The 19,443-nt window shown below is 50.0% G+C and overlaps 2 protein-coding genes and 1 long non-coding RNA gene across 5 annotated transcripts in view; 2 read left to right on the top strand and 1 right to left on the bottom strand.

Moving 5' to 3' along the window:
• The window catches only part of Tvp23a (trans-golgi network vesicle protein 23 homolog A), a 45,301-nt gene extending 33,414 nt beyond the window's left edge, over positions 1-11,887 (top strand). Inside the window, exons 3-8 of one of the 3 annotated variants that reach the window (XM_087910822.1) lie at positions 2,697-2,841; positions 4,082-4,171; positions 4,366-4,494; positions 5,575-5,703; positions 7,166-7,225; positions 10,112-11,887. In XM_087910822.1, the coding sequence (XP_087766948.1) occupies positions 2,697-2,841; positions 4,082-4,171; positions 4,366-4,494; positions 5,575-5,703; positions 7,166-7,225 (553 nt within the window). In that variant the 3' untranslated portion in view covers positions 10,112-11,887. Of the gene's footprint in view, positions 1-2,696; positions 2,842-4,081; positions 4,172-4,365; positions 4,495-5,574; positions 5,704-7,165; positions 7,840-9,733; positions 9,861-10,111 lie in introns of those variants that run through there. The other 2 variants (XM_087910823.1, XM_048433189.2) reach the window with 2 other exon arrangements.
• Nubp1 (NUBP iron-sulfur cluster assembly factor 1, cytosolic) lies at positions 6,808-18,405 on the bottom strand. Its single transcript, XM_048433188.3, has 11 exons — positions 18,284-18,405; positions 18,103-18,207; positions 15,956-16,089; positions 12,506-12,574; positions 11,741-11,773; positions 11,119-11,209; positions 10,399-10,553; positions 10,150-10,260; positions 9,816-9,918; positions 8,455-8,538; positions 6,808-8,175 (listed from the first exon to the last, which is right to left on the bottom strand). Exons 1-11 carry the CDS (start codon positions 18,300-18,302, stop codon positions 8,117-8,119), a joined length of 963 nt encoding a protein of 320 aa, XP_048289145.1. The 5' UTR covers positions 18,303-18,405; the 3' UTR covers positions 6,808-8,116.
• LOC148121054 (uncharacterized) lies at positions 12,557-15,357 on the top strand. The gene is made up of 2 exons (XR_015738931.1): positions 12,557-14,019; positions 14,094-15,357. It is a non-coding gene; the product is annotated as an uncharacterized LOC148121054 (long non-coding RNA).
• Positions 18,406-19,443: the final 1,038 nt, after the last annotated feature.

The following is a 19,443-nucleotide window of genomic DNA, read 5'->3' as shown; positions in this document are numbered from 1 at the left end:
CTCAGACCGCCACACGCTTGTGCTCCCGGTGGGTTTTAAGAGCTGTCTAGCGTAACTGTCAACAGAGAGCCTTCCTCCAGCATCTGACGGAAGCAGTGCAGAGACCCACAGCCAGATGTTAGCTGGAGCTCAGGAATCCTTTGAAAAGTGGGGAGAAAGGATTGTAGGAGCCAGCAGGGTCGAGGACACCACGAGAAGAGGGCTCCTAGAATCAACTAAGCCGGGCTCTTAGGGCTCACAGAGATTCCGCCAGCGATGAGGGAGCCTGCACGGGTCTGTGCTAAATCCTCTGCTTGTATGTTATGGTTGTGCAGCTTGGTGCCCTTGAGGGACTCCTCACGGTAGGAACGGGGGTGTCTCTGACTCTTTCAGCTGCTTTTGGGACCCTTTTCTTCCTCCTGGGTTGCCTCACCCAGCTTTGATAAGAGGGAGGTGCCCAGTCTGGCTGTAACTTGTTATACCATGTTTGCTGATAACCCTGGGAGGCCTGCTCTTTCTGAAGGAAAACAGGCAGAGTGGATCTGCGGGAGAGGGAAGGTAGAGAGGAGAGACGGGAGGAGAAGAGGGAGGGGAAATAGCAGTCAGTCAGGATATAGTATATGAAAGAAGAATAAAATAATAATAAGTAAAAAGATTTCATCTATTTTATGTGTACACGTGTTTTGCCTGCATATATGTCTGTGTATCACATGCATGCAGTTCCTGAAGAGGCCAGAAGAGGGCACTGAATCCCCAGAACTGGAGTTACAGGTGGTTGTGAGCTGCCACATAGGTGCTGAGAATCCAACCCAGATCCTCCGGAAGAGCAGCCAGTGCTCTTGACCACTAGGTCATCTCTGCAGCCGTTCCTAGTGATCTCAATTGACTCAATCACAACATTCAACACAACAAATATATTAAATTCCAGGAATTATTTTCAGAGACTACTAAAATATTTTTTTCATGTGTATATGTATGTACATGTATGTGTGTTCCCATGTGAGGGAAAATATGAGTTCACATACTTGTGTGTGTAGAGACCTGGAACTGTGTGTGTTGGGGTGGGGTGAGCTGCTAGACACAGGTACTGGGAATAGAGCTCTGGGCCTCTGGAGGAGCAGGAGGTGCCTTAGCCCCCGAGATTTCTTTAAAATCCATGTTTTATAACTAATCCAGAAGTGGCATGTGGACAGACCACAGGCTGGCGAGGCGCATAGTCTGTGATAGTTTCAAGAATTAGCTGGGCCATGTTTAAATATATATGGCTGGCCTTCTCATCCCCATGCGACTAATGACTTTGAACCTCTACCTCCCAGATGTGGGTGTTCCAGGTGTGCACCACCACACCTGGTCTGCAAAGTGCTGGGGTCACACCCAGTGCCTTGTGCAGGCGAGGTGAGCACTCTTATCAACCAAGTCGCATCCCAGCCCCTCAAAGTGCGTCTCAATGCCATCACATAGCCGATGTGGCAGTTGTCGCTCCGTCCAGCTGACATGTGCTCTGTCTCTGTGCTTTTGGACAGTTTCCACTCCGTCCCGCTGACATGCGCTCTGTGTGCTTTTGGAAGCTGTTTGTTGCTCCGTCCTGCTGACATGTGCTCTGTCTGTGTGTTTTTGGAAACTGGTTGTCGCTCTGTCCTGCTGACATGCACTCTATGTGCTTTTAGAAGCTGGTTTTGGCTCTGTCCCACTAACATGCGCTCTGTGTGCTTTGGAAGCTGGTTTTCGCTCCCTTCCGCTGACATGCGCATTGTGTGCTTTCGGAAACTGGGCCGCCACAGCAGGAAGCCTCCTCTGCACCTGAGCTCGCCCTCTCAGGGTCAGCCATTGCCATCCATGTGTTCTCTGTAGCTATTGCTCTCTCTCCAGAGGGGTCTGTCCCAGCAGGTTGGTGGTCCTTTTTAACCGTCTGGTCTGCCCCAGCTCTCTAAAAGCAGCTGCTGCAGGCTGAGGGCCTCCCATGGCTCGGGCATAGGTAGGTATAGGCAGGCTGGCATCTGAAGTTGCAGTGCTCAGTAAGCAGCTTCTGGGGAAACACTAGCATGTAATCGCCTCTCATTACCAGGCAGCTGGCATGAGCTGGACCCCATTAGTTTCACCACTACTCCTAGGATGAACTCTCTAGGAACATGCTTTGCCTGGTGGCCCGAGAGCTCTGCCCTGTGAGCTCACCCATGCTGGTGGGATGACCCAATCTTTACTTTTAGGGAACTGTCATTGCCACTGGGTAGAAAGACAAGAATCAGCCTCACTTCACTTCAAAGGTGACCTTGTTTCAAAGAGGGCAAGTGACGTTTGGAGCCAGATTACGGGAAAGTCCTGGGTTCTTCGAGGGAGAACACAGTAGTGTCGCAACACACGCAACACGGTTCAGGGACTGAGGTGTGGTTCAGGTGCCGAGTGCTTGCGTAACATGCACAAGTCCCAGGTTTGGTCCCCAGCACCACATAGACCAGGTGTGGCAGTGCACACCTGTAGTCTAGCACACGGACAGTGTAGGGAAGATTATCAGATGTTCAGGGACTACACTGTCATCATTGAGGGCAGCCTGGGATGCATGGGACTTTGTCATTTTGGGGAATGCTAAGCGTGTGAACAGTACTGTTGCCTGAGTTTTGAGTGAACCACCCAGGGGCGAATGCCCACTGGTAGTGCCAAAGTGAGTTCAATGACCTTGTCCTTGGTTCTGAGTTGGGCACCTCCCGGGGTCTTCTCAGGCACCCCTTGGCCACCTTCTTCCACCTGTTCTTCCGCGTGAGTGCCATCATCACCTATGTGTGCTGTGACTGGTTCAGCAGGAGCTTCGTTGGCTGCTTTGTCACTGTGCTTCTCCTGCTGTCCTTTGACTTCTGGTCTGTGAAGGTAAGGCTCCTTCTAGGGACACGTGGGCTTTGCTTCCAGATGGTGATGTGGGACCCAGGGGTGCTTTGGTTTAAATTGCTGCTACATACTGAAGACCACCGAGGGGCCATCAAGATGGCACAGCAGGTAAAGGGAGCTTGCTGTCAAGCTTGGATCCAAGTATGACCCTAGGAATCCACACGGTTCAAGGAAAGAACCAATCCCCAAAGGTTGTTCTTTGACCTCCACGTTTGCTGTGGCACATGAGAGCCCTTCTCCTCCACACAAAATTAATGTTTAAAATTTTTTAAGGATTACTGAGCCCATGTCACTCACAATAGATAGCAAAAATGCTTCAGAAAACAGTTTCCAGGATCAGATGTCACAGGTGCACAAATGCACCATGGAGGTGACCATCCCATATGGCCTTGGTACAAATTTTATAATATATATACACACACACACACATTAAAACGTATAATGTAACCATCTGTTTTATTTTGAGGCAGAGTCCTTTTTTTTGAGGCAGCATCTCACTATGTAACCCTGGCTAAATCCAACTCACGGAGATCTGCCTGCCTCTGCCTCCTGAGGACTGGGGTTTAAGGCGTGCACTGTCTGCCATACCTGGCCAGAATCCCACTTTTTAAAATGAGAAGGGTCAGTGTAGTGGTACACATCTTTAAAACCAGCACTCAGTGGGTGAGAGGGCAGGGGTAGGTGGGCAGAGGCAGGTGAATCTCTGTGCATTTGAGGTCAGCCTGGTCTACCTACTAAGTTCTGGGCCAACCAGTGAGACCTTGTCTCAAAAACAAAAAAAGTAAGCTTAAAGACAAGAAGTCTGGAAAGCTCTCTGGAGGAACAATTACAATACAACATCCATCCTTTGCCCACTTTTTTTTTCATGCGAGCATGCACACATATGTTATAATGTACATGTGGTCAGAAGACAACCTGCAGAAGTCAGTTCTCTCCCCCCACCATATAGGTCCTAGGGAGTTGAACTTGGGTCATCAGGCTCGGCAGAAGCATCTTCACCCACCGTTATCTTACCAACCCCACACCCTTCTCTTACGCCTTCTGTAGTTTACAACAAGCATTAGTCAGGTGCATTGGCACACAACCAATATCACCGCTCAGGAAGCTGAGGCAGAAGGCTTGAGAGTTCAAAGCTAGCCTGGGCTACATAGGGAGATCATTACAGAAACCATGAGCTATCTTGTTTCTTATGTGCTCACAGCCCTTTGCCCACTTTCCTCAGAATGTAACCGGAAGACTCATGGTGGGTCTTCGATGGTGGAACCAGATAGACGAGGACGGGAAAAGCCACTGGATATTTGAAGCCAGAAAGGTATGTTCTGAGACAAGACAAACAAGAACTGGGGTAAGGCTGTGCGAAGTTTACACAGGTTCCCTGAGTTCTGTGTGTGCCAGACCAGACCCTGCCCCACACAAATTCTCTTCAAAATTCACACGGCAACAGTATGCAGTAAACGAGCAGAAACAAGTTGTTGCTTGAGAAAGCACAGCGGCTGTCCCCCACAGGCCTCTCCAAACCACATGGCCGCCACTGAAGCGGAGGCGCGCATCTTCTGGCTCGGCCTCATCATCTGCCCCGTGGTCTGGACCGTGTTCTTCTTCAGCACCTTGTTCTCCTTGAAGCTCAAGTGGCTGGTAAGATGCACTCTGATCCCCTGCTGCGGTGACAAACCAGGGGCTAGAAGGGTCTGACTCGGCAGTCACTCTAACAGCCATTCGAAGGGTATATTCTGGCTGCTGTCAGTTTTGCATTTATATAAATATCACGACCAATCATAGGATTTTTAGAAGAGATTTTATGATTGTGTTGTGTGTGACTGCATGAGGTTATGTGCAGCAAATGCAGATGTCCTTGGAGGCCCAAAGAGGGCATGGGCTCCCCTGGAGCTACAGCTACAAGTTGTAAGCTGCTGGCTGGAGTGTTGGGCTCCAGACCCAGGTCCTCTGTGAGAACAGTTAAGTTCACTTAGTCCATGAGCCAGCTCTCCAGCCCATTTTAGAATTTTCATCACCCCCACTCAAAAGATAGAGTGAGGGCTATCACTTGGTAGATAGCCCTCTCTGCCCACCCCTGGCACCCACCTTCCTAGATAACTTGCCTGTGAGATTATACAATATTTGTTCTTTTTCCAAAGTGGCGTCTTTGATTTAGCACACGTTCAGGCCAACCATAGTCTAGTGTATATCAGTACACCATTTCTTTGCATGGTTAAACACTATTCCATGGTATGACTATACCACATTCAGTTTCATTCATTAGCAGATAGGGAATGATGCTGATATGAAATTGTTTCTGAGGTACTGGGGAGGAAACCCGGGGCTGTGTACATGCTAGGCAAGCACTCCATTGAGCTACATCTTCAGCCCCCAGGAAGGAGATTTATTAAAAAGTATGGTATCCGTTAACAGACCATCTTTCTTGGGTGGGAAGGCAGACAGTACTCAGGTTTTATTTGGGAGGGCTGTCTATTCAACAGGGACACAGGACACAGTAGAAGCAACTACTGTGGGCTTCACAGTTTGGCTTCTGCCTCCACCTCAGCAGCTCCATGGCTCTGGGCAGCTTCTGCCTCTCAGCTTGTCTCCTCTGTGTGAACCACAGAGGTTCCAGCCTCTGGGTTGCTTAGGTGTCCGTGAGTGTTCGCTTGGGGCAGTCCACAAAGTCCCACTCAGTCAGCACCCTCAGCAGGCTTCCCTTTGCTCTGCCCAATGCAGGCTCTCGTGATCGCTGGGATTTCCCTTCAAGGTGCCAACCTCTACGGCTACATCCTTTGTAAGATGGGGGGCGAGGGTGACATCAGCACAGTCGCAGCCAGCTTTCTGTCCCAGACAGTGTTCCAGACGGTGAGTGGCCAAGTTCCTCCCTGGATCCTTCCTCCCAGGTGCTCAGAGTAAAGGGCACTTGTTGGCAACCTTTAGTTTCTAACAGTCTTCCTACCAGCCAGCTAACCATTATTTTCTATTGTGTATATCTAAAATCTACCATGTTGACTATTTCCAGTGTATAGTTTTAACTGGGCATGATGGTGCACATCTTTAATCATAGTTCTCTGGAAGCAGAGGCAGGTGGATCTCTGAGTTTGAGGTCAGCCTGGTCTACATGAGTTTCAGCACAGCCAGGGCTACAAAGTGAGATCCTGTCTCAATAGATAAGTAAACAAATAAGAAGCACATTAGGTTAATTAGTTCTAGGGACAGTACTAAGCAGATGCCACAGTCTAGCTCCGGACTCTTCCCACCTCCAACAGTAGCCCTGACCTTTAGACACCAGTTCCCCATCGTCCCCAGCTGCGGGCCACCCACCATCCTGTAAGGGACTGACAGCTCCTATCAGCAGAGTCAGGGTTTGACACTGTGTGACTATGTGTAGTTTTAAGTGATATTTAAAACTACAGAATTGGGGGCTAGAGAGATGGCTCAGTTCAGAGCACAAAGTTTTTGCAGAGGACCCAGACTAGGTTCCCAGCACCCACATGGTGGCTCGGTCATCTGTAACTCCAGTTACAGGGACTCTGACACCCTCTTCTGATTTCCACAGGCACCAAGCACACACATTAACATATGTATACATTCATTAAGGAAAAACACTCACACCCATACCCATAAAATTAAATAAAACAAAACCTACAGAATTGGCCAGGGAAATGGTTCAGTGGATAAAAGAACTGAACGTGTAGACCTGACAACCTAAATTCAATCCCAAGAATCCACAGAAGCCAGATGTGGTGGTTGTGCATCTATAATCATGGGGTCAGAAAGGAGATACAAAAGGTCATGGGCAACTAGCCTGGAGTACAGTGCAGACAGGTGAGAGACCCTGCCTCAAAAACAAGGCAGACAGAAAAGTTAACTCCACAGGTGCATCATGGAATGCGCATGCCTGCACATAACTACATAAACACACACACGCACACACACACCCCAAATCAAGACAAAAACCACACAGAATTAAGAATGACAAAGTCTTCTATTTTATTTTGAAGCCAGGAAATATTTCCTTTTTAAAAAATAAGTTATTTTTATTTTATGTGCATTGGTGTTTCACCTGCATGCATGTCTGTGTGAGGGTGTCAGACAGTTGTGAGCTGTCATGTAGGACCCGGGAATTGAACCCAGGTTACCAGGACGAGCAGTCAGTGCTCCTAACTGCTGAGCTATCTCTCTAGCCATGGAAATATTTCTTGAAGGGAGGGATAAAGGAGTTTTTGGTCTGACAGGTTCACTGTGCACAGGTTCAAATGCTGCTGCTGTGGCATTGGGTCCCTGGCAGTGAGCTGGGGCAGTCATGGTTCTTCTTGCCTTGCAGGCTTCCCCAGGTGACTTTGAGAAGCCCAGGCTTGAAGGACTGGACATCCACCAGCGTTAGGTGAGGCATGCAGGCCAGACCTGGGCACTTGTGGGGCATGAAGCTCCTGAGCAGCTGAGCCTGAGGTCTTGGCAGACTCTCCCAGGTTCTCCATGCTGACCTGAGCAGGTCCAAGCTGGAGTTCCCAAGTTTAGGGTCTGCCCAGAACCGTCAACCTTCAGAAAGGTCACATCTTCCCCACAGGGATCCCAGCACATTCCAAGAGTACGTGTGTAAAGGGGAAGGAGAAGAAGAGGACAGGAAGGACAGGGGAGGGGGCTGCCACCTTCCACTGTCACACCACAATGGTGTAGAAATTGGAATAACTTCCCTCAGCAGCTCTCAGTTCCTACATCTTAGTCTCAGGTCATGAGGACAGTCACATCAGTCTCTCAAAAGCACAGGGAAACAGTTTGCCTGGGACCCTGAAGATTACTGATGTCTTGAGGGTACCTATAACACTGTGAATGACTTATGGACTTTCCCTGGGGATAATGATGGCCCCCAGCCAAAGCATGATCCCAGGCTGGAGACCCCAGTGTGGGCTGAGGCTGCTGTCACTTCCGTCCACCCGAGGGAGAAACAGGTCTGTCATGAAGCCACAATCCTCCCTCTGTCCCTCCCTAGGCTTATAATCTGAGTCAAAAGCAGCTCCTCAGAGTCCTGTGACCCAGAAGATTGCCAGTCCGGTGGATTCCAGAGAGCAGGCCCTATGGGACGGGTTCAGAGAGAGTTTATTTTATGATGAGTGTGTCTGTATGTAGAGCACCTGCACCTCTGACCTGGAGGAAACGGGCAGACAGGTGATCACAGTGTCCCAAGGAAGTGACTCAAGTCCTATCTGTCCCCCGCTGACCAGATGTGGCTGCAGGTTCTGTGGCTAGGAACAGGTGGCACTTGGTTCTGTCCCCTTCAGGAACTGATGAGGTTCTCATTATGTGACTGACGAGAACTACAAAACTCTTGGATCCCTAGAAAACAAGTCAGCGGTGAGCTCTCCCCTGTCACCTCTGCAGAACCCAGGATTTCAATCCATTTTACTGGCCTTTATGGCTTGTATTCCCCATGCTATGAACTTTACCCTCCCTGTTTCTCAAACTAAGAATTAGCTCACAACATGGACACACGGGAGGAGTCTCCTGAGGAGCTATGCTGATCATTCAGGTCACCAGCACCCCTGCTGTTGCCAGTAACCAGCCCACTTCACTCCTCTAGGTGACTCCCTGTCAGCAGATGTCTCAAACACTTACTTTGAATTATACTTTTGTAGGCTGCTGTGGCTGGTGAATCTGGGGCTTCAACGAAAAAAGACTGGCCTTTGTCACAGCTCTTACCTTAAAGAGACAGAGAAATGAGACCCTTGTGAAAGCCTCACTCTTTATGCTGCCTGGGGCTCCCCACCCAAGGATAGCAACGCTGGGGAACACAGCAGAGGTCTCAGCTTGTCCCCACCCCCAGAAACCCTGCTTCTACTTTGTTGGTGGCTTGTGGCAAATGTAGATTCCAGGCCCAAAGAACTGTCTCTGCTGCTCTGGGTGGGCCCAGTTGTCTGCATTAGCAATCCACTAACTAGCAGTCCAGGAAAATGAGAACACAGGAAGGGAATGAGGGCTTTCAATAGAGACAGCGAGCGTGTGAGAAAAACCTCAAGGACTAAGAAGGAAATGCTGGCAGTGTGAATGGAGCATCACTCCAGAAACACACATGACTGTGACAGGCTCCACAGTGCACACACGTGACCGTGACAGGCTCCACAGTGCACACATGTGACCGCGACAGGCCCCACAGTGCACACACGTTACCGTGACAGGCCCCACAGTGCACACACCCTGCCCTCTGCTTTCTCCCATATCATCTCATCTTTATGGTCACCCACACTGGGGTGCATGAGTTGGCTAGTCCTTCCCATGTATAAGCAGGCAGGCATGTGCGCATGCACACACGCACCATCCCAGGACCACATGTAACCCAAGGGAGACATGGCTCTTTGGCTGTGAACCTCCCTTGTGCCCAGGGTCCCACGCTGCTACCTGGTATACACCAGGCCCTGCTCAAACATCCCAGTCCCATCTTCCCTGACAGGAAAGGTAGCTCCCACACTTGGGTGCACAGCCACCTGCAGCTGAGCCGGCTCCTCCCTCTCAGACTCAGGCACCCCGCACTGCTCCACTGACAGGTGAGTCTTTTCATAGGCACACACCACTCAGACAAGCTCAACTCTGACTTGGGGAAGCTGAGCCCCTGCCTGTTTCCTCTTGCCCACACAAGCTGATATCCTGGGTGAGTCTGGGATGGAGACAGGTGTACACCTCTTCCTCAGCTCTCAGAGTGCAAATATCAGGATCCAAAATACTCAACATGGTCCCCAATAGCATGTCAGTGCCCACTGAAGTGGCGCAGAGAGGGCTGTCTCAGTGCGCTTGCTAGTGACCAAGAGGCCCTATAGTCCTAGGGGCATGTGGCTGGGATTAATGGAGGTGGATCTGAGGAACCTGCCCCAGCCTCACTGCTTCTCTTCTGCGGGTCCAGCTCTGACCGCCACTCCTGCTCCTGCAAACCACACTTCAAGCTGCTAAGATGACCGCACAAGCGGCATGGGCCCCAGACTCACCTATGAGTGGATCCAACGGCACTTTGCCCAGGAGAGGGATCTTCAGATCCTGGCACATGGCCTCTGCACCCCCGGTTGTGGGAGGGAAGATCTGAGACTCTTTCTGTGAGGCAGAGAGAGGACGCAGTGTTATTCTGCTTCTGTTTCTTAGGACACACTAGTTTCCAGATGTTGTAAACAGTGGTTTATTTTGGATGTGAAACTCAGGCAGACGAGGGCTTGATGGAGACCCCTCCCTTCCTGACATAGCAGGGAAAACAGAAACCTAGAGACCACCCCTGCCTTTTCCCTACTAGGTCAGGGGCCTGCAGCGGGCCTGCCCCGGGACCCTCACCTTGCATTTGGGGCAGATGAAGCCACTCATGTTCTCCACCACACCGATAATGGGCAGCTTCACCTTGTGGCAGAAGCTGATCTCTTTCCGGACATCCTGGAGGGCCACCTCCTGGCAAAGTTCACAGAGAAGTTATCCCACAGCCTCAGGGCACTGAAAGACACGCGTGTGGTCCAGGGAATGGCCGTGATGCTATAGGTACACCATCAGAGTGCGGGGGAGCATGACCATGGCTTGGTGGTCACTCACCTGAGGGGTGGTGAGGATCACTGCCCCATCAATGTGTGCCGCAGCCAGATACTGGACGACTGAGAGGTGTTCATCGGATGTGCCAGGTGGAGTGTCTACGATGAGGTAGTCAACATCTCCCCAGTCTACATCTCGGAGGAACTGCTTGATCATGCCTGGAAGGGAGCAAGGCTGAGTGTATGCACACATCTCCAGAAGTATCTATCAAACTGCATGAGCATTCCTACATGCCATAGCAGGGACTCTCAACAAGTGATACTATTGTCCCCAGGCAGCAGGAGGTGAGCTCTGAAGACATGTTGGATGGCCATGATGAAGTCAGGGGTGCTACTATCATTACGTATGGCACAGATATGTTGCCCCAACAGACTCATGTGTCAACAGTGAGAGAAGGTGCTTGTCCCCAGCCATGCTTTCTGCATGACCTTGTTTCCCCTACACTGATCCACCAAGGGGTTTTTACTTCACATTTCCCTCCTGACACAAACCACCCACGTGATACCACACTACAAATAACTTCAGGGTCCTGCAAGTCTCAAGAGCAGAAAAACTCGTGGTAGGTACTACAATGTCTACACTGAAAACTGGTATTTCTCATACCAGATCAGAGCGCTCATATGTAGGATGTCCTGAGTTCCATCCCCATTATCAAAGTAATAGCATCAAACACCACAGTCTCCCTGATAGTCTGGCTATAGACAGAAGAGCAGAGTGACAAACCATTTTTTTTTGGTCCCCTCCAGATGACAGCATCATCAGGGCTGCTGAGCAGGAAACCCACAGACATCACCCCCAGGTTGTCCTCCACGTACTGCAGAGGAATGGGGATAAAGGGAAGAAACATTTGCTTGTGGGGAACAAGAGCACAACACATCTACATAAACCATGTGGGTACTTCCCAGGGAACCTGGTTGAAAAGAACAAACAATAAAGGTGTCACGTGCCGCACACTACACTTGCTCTTTGCAGCCTAGGAGGCCATCGTGAGACCCACAAGAGACCATGTGTGGCCCATGCCTCAACGACAGGCCAGTGAAGCTAAAACAAACACCATCCCCTCCGGGGTCTAACTGAATGAGTAGAGCTCTCACAATCTGGTCTTGGAGGTGAGGTTTGACTGGGACACACTATCATTCAGTGCACAATACCACTTCGGAGTCATGGAACCAGAGGCACTGGTCCATTGGGCCCATTATAGACAAGGTCCACCAGGCTTTGATTCTACCTGCGTGCCTGGAAAACAGCCTCAGTAAACGTGCAAGTTGAGCACTATTTTGCCAACCCCACCTCCATCAGATACACCTCACTCACACAACCCGCCTCCCCAGGGAGGCTAACTCACCACTGGAGACCAGCCGGAGCCGCTCTGGTGAACCTGTGGGAACATGGCAGTCGTTCTTGTCACTACACTCTGGTCTGAAGAGGATGGCTTCACAGTGAGTCACCACCCTGTACTCCACCACTCAATAAAAAAGGTTTTGCAATTACATTTATTTAGTGTGTGTGTGTGCCTGTGTTTCATGACTGTACATGCAGAAGTCAAAGGACAACAACCTTCAGGAGTCTCCTTCCAGTATGTGGATCCTCCACTCTCTGCTGAAGCCAACCCCTCTCCTGCTTTAGCCTCCTGTTCTCTGCCCTCCCCCATGTGGATTTTTTGCCTTGTTTGACACTTTCTCTCTAGAATAGAGAACCTGGAGTTAAGGAAACAGCGTTGCAGCCTGAGCCCTGGCCTGGCTTCTGCACACCACCAGGGGTCCTTCCTGAACGAGGGCAGTAGCAGACATCCCTACTGGCATATTTCTCACCAATCCCGCAATCGGGGTCTAAGCTTCCAAGAGGAGACCATGGCTCTGAGAGATTCTCTAGCTTCCAGAACAGACCAAGCAAACACTAGCCCCGAGTTTCTGCTCAGAGCTAAATTTCCATCTCTCATTCTGCCTCCTGCTTGCTGCTTCCCTCCCACACCATGAAAGGCTTCCCATAGATGTGGATGCACTTTGTATGTAATCCCAAACCCCCAAATCCACAGCTATTGAGGAGGAACAGAGCGCTACTGCACATGCTTGCCCAAAGAGAACCAGTCCAGTTCTCTGACAGCCATCACCTGCTCTCCTTCTAAGCCCATGATCTTGGGAATGGACGGCCCACAGATATCGATGTCCAGAAGGGCGACCTGGGAATGAGAAGAGACAGCATCACTGACTGCTTAGACCCTCGAGATATGCATACTAAGACAGGACACAGACATGGGCAACACACCAAAACAGATGGCTAAGTGCTCACTTTCTCATGGGAAAGGTATAACGTGGCCCTTCCTGGCCACCGATACAGTATAACTCCTAGGGTAAGTCATCCATGCAGTCCCCAGTGTGGAACAGGCAATCTCACAGCAGGTCATTAAGTCACTCAGATGACTCAGAGACTCAGAGAGATCTGGGGATTTGTTCAATGAGTAAGGAACAGAGACTGGACAGAGTCAAAGTTTCTGATGCCAGCGCTCTTCCCGTGACACTCTCAGGCCTACCGAGGACGAGAGGAGGACTCAGTGGATTCTGGCTGATCTCTAGGCAAGCCCCATTTTCCTAGGACCAAGCTGAAAACAAACTTTCAAAAGAGTCTTAAAATGAGAAAGATCCTGGAGAGATGGCTCGGACACTGAGACCAGCTGCTCTTCAACAGAGCCTGATTCACAGCATTCACGCTGAGTGGCTCAAGACCATCTCCAACTCCAGTTTCAGGGAGACCTGGAGCCCCCTTCTGGCCTCTACAGGCACTGCACTCATGCACACCCACCCCAAACATTCTTTTAATTTTGTGTGGGTATCTTGCTTTTGTGTATGTCTGTGCACCACATGCATGCCTGGTTCATGCAGGCCAAAGAGGCCATCAGATCCCCTGGGACTGGAGTTATACATGGTTGTGAGTTGCCATACAGGAGATAAGAATTGAACCCAGGCTCTCTAAAAGGGCAATCAGTTCCCAATACCCACACTGGGCAGCTTAAAATTGCCTGTAACTCCAGTTCCAAGGCTATCCAACACCTTTCTCTGGCCTCTCTAGGCACATGCACACGTGGCACTAACACAGATACACATACACTGTTCATCTTGAGAACTGATGGTCTGGGAACTTTGGAACTTGCCCCGTGCTCTCTTTCTTCCAGCTCCAGTCCTACTTCCTCTAGAGCTGGCTAACTGTGGTACTGGTGATGAAGAGGAGGAAGAGAACCTCACCACTAAGATCCCTGCCCAAAAGTGCAGCAGAGGGACATCTGCCACCGAGGATGGGACCTCGGTCTGTGACACGGGAAAGCAGAGATCCTCCGCCACCCTAGCAGCTCTCCAGCTACCTGGCTCACCTGCTCCTTCTGGGGAAGAACTGCCCCACAAGTCAGGATAAGGAACTCAGTCAAGTGACACCAGGATGCAATTCCCAGACTGACAGTCACCCCACTGTCCAGGAAGGCTGTGACAAGCTCTGTGCAGGTCTCCCTGGGGTGCTCCCTATGGCAGACGGTACCCGGGTCATCATCCCTCTCCTGCTTAGGTCAGGCTAGTGACTGCCACTGAGAACCAGGGCTCTGTCCCTACTCAGGACCTCCCAGGAGTCCCTCGGAAGGTAAGTGCAGAGTGGAGGTGCTGTGCAGTGTCAACTCTGCCCCCCTTAAAATGTCAACTTTCTTCCCTAACAAGGTCCTGACTCACTTCACAAGAAGGCTTTCCCAGTCTTGCCTACCACCAGAACTTCTGGCCTGGGAAATGAAGAGTTTGAGAGTCAAGGCACCTCCAGCCGGGGAGCCTATAACCTCAGGGAGGGTCTCAGGTGCTTCCTCGCACCCTGAACTGACAGCACCGATGCTGCTCACCTTTGTCCACGGTGCCCAAGCTCATCCACGGGACTTTACAGGAGCTGAACACACACACTGGAAGGTAGCATGTGAGAGGCCCCTGGCCTGGCCTACAAAGGCTCCTCCCTCATTTACATACACCTTCCTTCCTCTGCCTGGGGGCAGTGTGTGTCTGCATGCACGGAAGCACATATACACGTCTGGGTGAATTCCACTTCTGTTGTCTTTACCCTAGATCTTTCCCAAACAAGATGGCGAACAGCAACTTGGAGCAGACTGGGTCACAGAGGGCAACCTGATGGCTGGAGAAACTGCACTGCTGATGCTCACCAACAGCTCCACCAGTCTGACCACAACTACATGTGCAAGGAGGACGGCCCTGCGGTCAGTGCCGTGACACTACCCAGAGAACGCAGGCTTTCCCACAGCTGCCTTCAGTTTTGAGACAGTCTCACTTTGTGGCACAGGCTGGCCTGGAACTGCTGGCAATCCTCTCAAGTGCCAAGACTACAGGTGTGAGCCAGCCCGCCCAGATCACCATCTTTTTTAAAAACTGTAACAGCATAAAGAAACCCAGCTTGCCAGTCCTGTCTCCACACTGGGCTGCAGACTGAAGTCTTGACCAGGATGTAGTGAGAACACTCGTGTGGAAGGAAGGCGTGCGAACACAGCTCCCCACACCTGGCTAGGCAGAGTCCACCACACAGTGGCCTAAGAAAATTTCAACAGCTCAAGAGCCGAAGCTTCTCCTGGCCAATACACCTCAATTCCTGTTGTTGTTAGAACCCTTTCTGCTTCTCAGACAAACGCTCCACCACTGATCTCCAGCCCCTGCCCCCTGTGGAAAACACAGACAATGGGATCAAAAAGATTGCCCTGTACAGGTGAAGAAAATTTGACCCTTTGGTGGCAAGACACAGAACATTTAACTTGCCCTGGATGGCAGCCAATTGCGGCGATGATGAGGATGCTGTGGGACATTTCCAGGACACTGACTGTGGGAGGACTGGTACAACCTCTCACCCAGGCCTCTGTGCCCATCTCACAGAAGGGAAAATGGAGGTAGAGTGAGCACCCTTTATTAAAGCCAGCATCCAGCAAGGTACTGAGGATTTGAGTTAGTTGTCTGTTTTGAGACAGGGTCTCACTCTGTCTAGCCTTGAATTCAAAATCTCCTGCCCCAGGCTCCAAAATGGTGGGACTTACAAGCGTGTGTCACATGGGCGGTGAGGTGACTCCAATTCCATGCCTGTCTGTACACTTGAGATGAGGGACCTAGCACACAGGTCATTTTTACAAGAAGCAAATAAAAAATGTTTTCTGTTTTATGGACAAAGACAAGAGTAATATTTAGGTGCTTATGTGACTTGAGAAGTAACCATCTAAATATGTAAATACCACTCTTAGCTCACAGGAGGTGGACCAAACTACAGCTCAGGATCTGGACTTGAAGAGCACAGAAGGAGCTTCATGAGGGGCAGGTGTAAAGGGCCGAGTGTGACATCACCGGAATGTGAGGAATCATGCTGCCAGCTGCCTCTGAGTTAGAGGACCCAGTGAAACAGCCCGCAGTAGTCAGGCAGGGCCTCATTCTCTCTGCTGGATCAAGACAGTCAGAGGGGTTGGCTCCCTGGAGACTGAGAACCAGCCCTAAGCCATCAGGACCTCTGACACAAGCACACCTCCCAGCATAGCCCAGGGTCCCACCTGTGTGTCTCCATCCTCTGCCAGGCCGTGGGCGAGGTGGGCGCTGAACGTGCTTTTCCCAACACCACCTTTCCCAGACAGCACCAAGATTCTGTGTTTCACCGTCTTCATTTTCTCTTTGATTTCCTCCACGGCTGCAAAGAAGCAGTTGAGGTGATGCCATCCCTGCCTAGATTCTGAGTGTCCTTCTTCCAAAGGCTGGAAGAATCACACTCTTTAAGCTGTTTCTAAGGCTCCTTGTGAGATATCACTTCAGCATAATACTAATAAATGCTAGGAAGAAAATATGGCCACTATCATGCCTAAAATGATCTAGCACCATTTATGCATTGCCTCATCTACTAGAACATGGGCTCCCAGGAGGGTACGGTGTTCAAACTCCCAGTAAAGCCTTATAACCTAGGAGGTGTTGGGGAATATTATTTTAAGGTGTATTACTTTGCTTATGTTGCATTTGTTTAACTCTACAAAGCTGCATTACTGTGCCTGTCTAAAACACCCGATGGTCTAATAAAGAGATGAACAGCCAATAGCGAGGCAGGGGAGAGAAATAGGTGGGGCTGGCAGGCAGAAAGGATAAATATGAGGAGAAATTTGGATGAAAAAGAGTCTGGGAATGAAAGAGGAAGGAGGAGGATTTCTTCAGGGGCCAGTCACCCAGCCACACAGCCAGAAATTGAGTAAGAAGGAAAGAAAAGGTATACAAGAATAGAGAAAGATAAAAGCCCCAAGGCCAAAGATAGATGGGATAATTTAGTTTAAGGAAAGCTGGCAAAAATCAAGCCAAGCTAAGGTCAGAGATATTCATTCCTATCTAAGAATGAGCCTCCGTATGTGATTCATACGTATGTGGTGAGCCCCCAGAGTCCAAGGAGCTAATGAGCAAAAACAACCAACAAGGGAACATCTGTCACCATTTGCAGAAACTCTTTGGATGTCACAAGGAGGGACTACTGGTGGCATGTAGGATGATGCTGGGTGTCTGAAGCACAGGACAGTCCCAAACGTCACTAGTGCTAAGGACGAGAAATCCTGACAGACAGGCTCACAGTTAAGCACCCATCCCAACAACTCACTGTGCTTCCAACACCTCATCTTTTCCAAATCCTTAAAAACTACACAGTGGGCTAACTACTCTTTACGATAAGGCAATCAGAAATCTTGTTTGAGGTCAGTTTGCCGTCTCTCAGCTTCCTGTTTTCTGAGCCCCTTCTAGGCAGGACCTCACTCCTCCTCAGCCTGGAGCTGGTCCTGCCGGGCACTTATCCCTGAAGGGTTTAATCTGTTTGCTCCTGCTTCTCTCCCGACTGTGGCCTCATTCTCACAGCTGCCCCTTCACTCAGACAATGAACATTCATTTCTGCTGAGTGATGGACTCAGTATATTCTCCATCCCAGAGCCTCAGAGCTCTGTGACAGACACATGCCAGGAAGTAGCCTAGAAAGACCCCAACATTTATCCACTCTCCCTGTGCCTGGCCTTGTGAATACTGAGGTCAGTGGCTGTCACTCAACCCCTAGCCCTGTCCTATATCACTTTTTCCTATTCTATACTTCTTTTAAGTCCTATTTAGTTACTGAATTTTGTTTTTATGAGATAGGGTCTCATCTAAGCACAAGCTAGCCTCTAACTCACTAGATAATCAAGGGTGGCTTTGTTTTTTGTATACACTGTGCCAAAATAAACTATCTTTTTTTTATTGAGCTATATATTTTTCTCCGTACCCCCATCAAGGGTGACTCTGAACTCCTGATCCTCTTCTAAAAGAGAAAACATCTTAAGTTGTGATATTAACAAGCATGTGCCAACACCCTCGGCCTAATGTTCACTCAGAGTCTTATTGTATAGCCCAGGCTTGCTTCTAACTTGTGGCCATTCTGCTTCTATCCCCAGGGTGCTGGGGGGAAAAGCCTGAAGCACCAAGCTGACTCTAATACCCCGTCTGGTCCCCTGACTATCACAGGTCAGACTCAGTCTCCATTTCCACGACTTTCCTCCGCTATTTGACCTTTAAAGCCGCCCCTAGCTCCTCAAGCTCCGCCTACCACGCCAAGCCCCCTGAACCACAGACAATTCGGTCTACTAGTCGCTGTCATTTATCCTTCAAGTCCCGCCCCTTCCACTTCCTGCTCCGTCGGCCTCCTCACCCGGGTCCGGTGCGGCGCCGGCGCCCGACGCACACAGCCTCTGGTTGGGGCATCCCTGGCACGAGGCTCCTCGGCCCGCCTGGGCGCTGTCGGCTCCGGGGCAGCCTGCACGGGGACAAGAGCACAGTCAGAGCGGCTCGGTCCCAGCGGCCCGCCACCCACGCGTGCCGCTCCAGCTCACCATGGGGCGCCTCCTCCATGCTGTCGCTCTTGCCGGGGCTGCGCCCTCCGGAAGTCCAGGATCGTGCTTCCGCCTCGCGGGTCCAATCTGACCCTTCGGCCGCCTGAACTGTCTCGCCAGACTGGGACTGCGCACGCGCAAAACACTGCGCAGTGGGTGGGGCTCCGATTTCGTTTACCTCCAAAATTGAGCTGAGATGGTCGAGTAGTACGGCGTCTGAGCAGGTGAGGTGACTCTACGAGTAAAGACGCTTGTAGAGCAAGTCTGAAGGCTTGCGTTCGATTCCCAGAACTCACGTGCTGGAAAGGGAATGGGCTCTTGAAAGCGGTCCTCTGACAAGTGCACAAAAATAAGTTTTTTTTAAAAAAAGTATGACTTCTGTCAAAGAAGCTTACGCTCCATGACCTCAGTGTTGAGACTAGTAAAAGTACAATTGTAAATCTTAAAAAAGAAAGAAAGAAAGAAAGAAAGAAAGAAAGAAAGAAAGAAAGAAAGAAAAGAAAAAAAGACTGAATGCTGGATCGTTGACTCAAAGGTTAAGAATTCTGGTTACTCTTCCAGAGGTCCAGAGTACAATTCCCAACAATTGCTTGGTGGCTCACAGCCATCTATAATGAAATCTGGTGCCCTTTTCTGGCGTACAGGTAGAATACTGTATACATAATAACTTTTTAAAACAAACAAAAACCACTACAATTACGTCTCGATATTTACTTTTACTTTTCAAATAATCTGCCCTTCTTAGATTCCCTTGCAGGCTGGGACCGTGGCTCAATCGGTAGAGTGTTTGATCTATCATACTTGAGAGCCTTTATTCTGTCTCCAGCACTATAAAAACAAAACAAACACTTCCTCCTCCCCCTCCCTCTCTTTCTCTCTTTTGTAGCCCAGGCTGACTTTGAATTAAAGATTTTCTTGCTTCTTGCCACTCTTGATCAAGAGGTGAGACTTTATGTACAAAGCAGTATAGCGCAGTGGTAGAGTACCTGTCTAGCAAGTGAGAAACCATAAATTCAATCCTCAGCAGGGCAAGGTCTCATTGGTCCTCCTGCCTCTACTAGCTGCTGTGGTTACAGATGTGCACCACCACTCCTGGCTCCTAGGCTAAAAAATAAATAAATAAATAAAAAGACACTCTTAAAACCTCTATGCTGTTAATA

This window comes from Myodes glareolus, chromosome 9 (genome assembly GCF_982192425.1).
Source record: "Myodes glareolus chromosome 9, mMyoGla1.1, whole genome shotgun sequence".
NCBI classification, from domain to species: Eukaryota; Metazoa; Chordata; class Mammalia; order Rodentia; family Cricetidae; genus Myodes; species Myodes glareolus.
This window is presented reverse-complemented; position numbering and strand designations above follow the sequence as displayed.

Coding starts and splice junctions, on each gene's coding strand:
- Nubp1 (XM_048433188.3), bottom strand. Junction 16,090..18,102: donor CGGCGCCGCACCGGACCCGG/GTGAGGAGGCCG, acceptor GCTTCTTTGCAG/CCGTGGAGGAAATCAAAGAG. Junction 11,774..12,505: donor TGGGCTTAGAAGGAGAGCAG/GTGATGGCTGTC, acceptor ATGTTCCCACAG/GTTCACCAGAGCGGCTCCGG.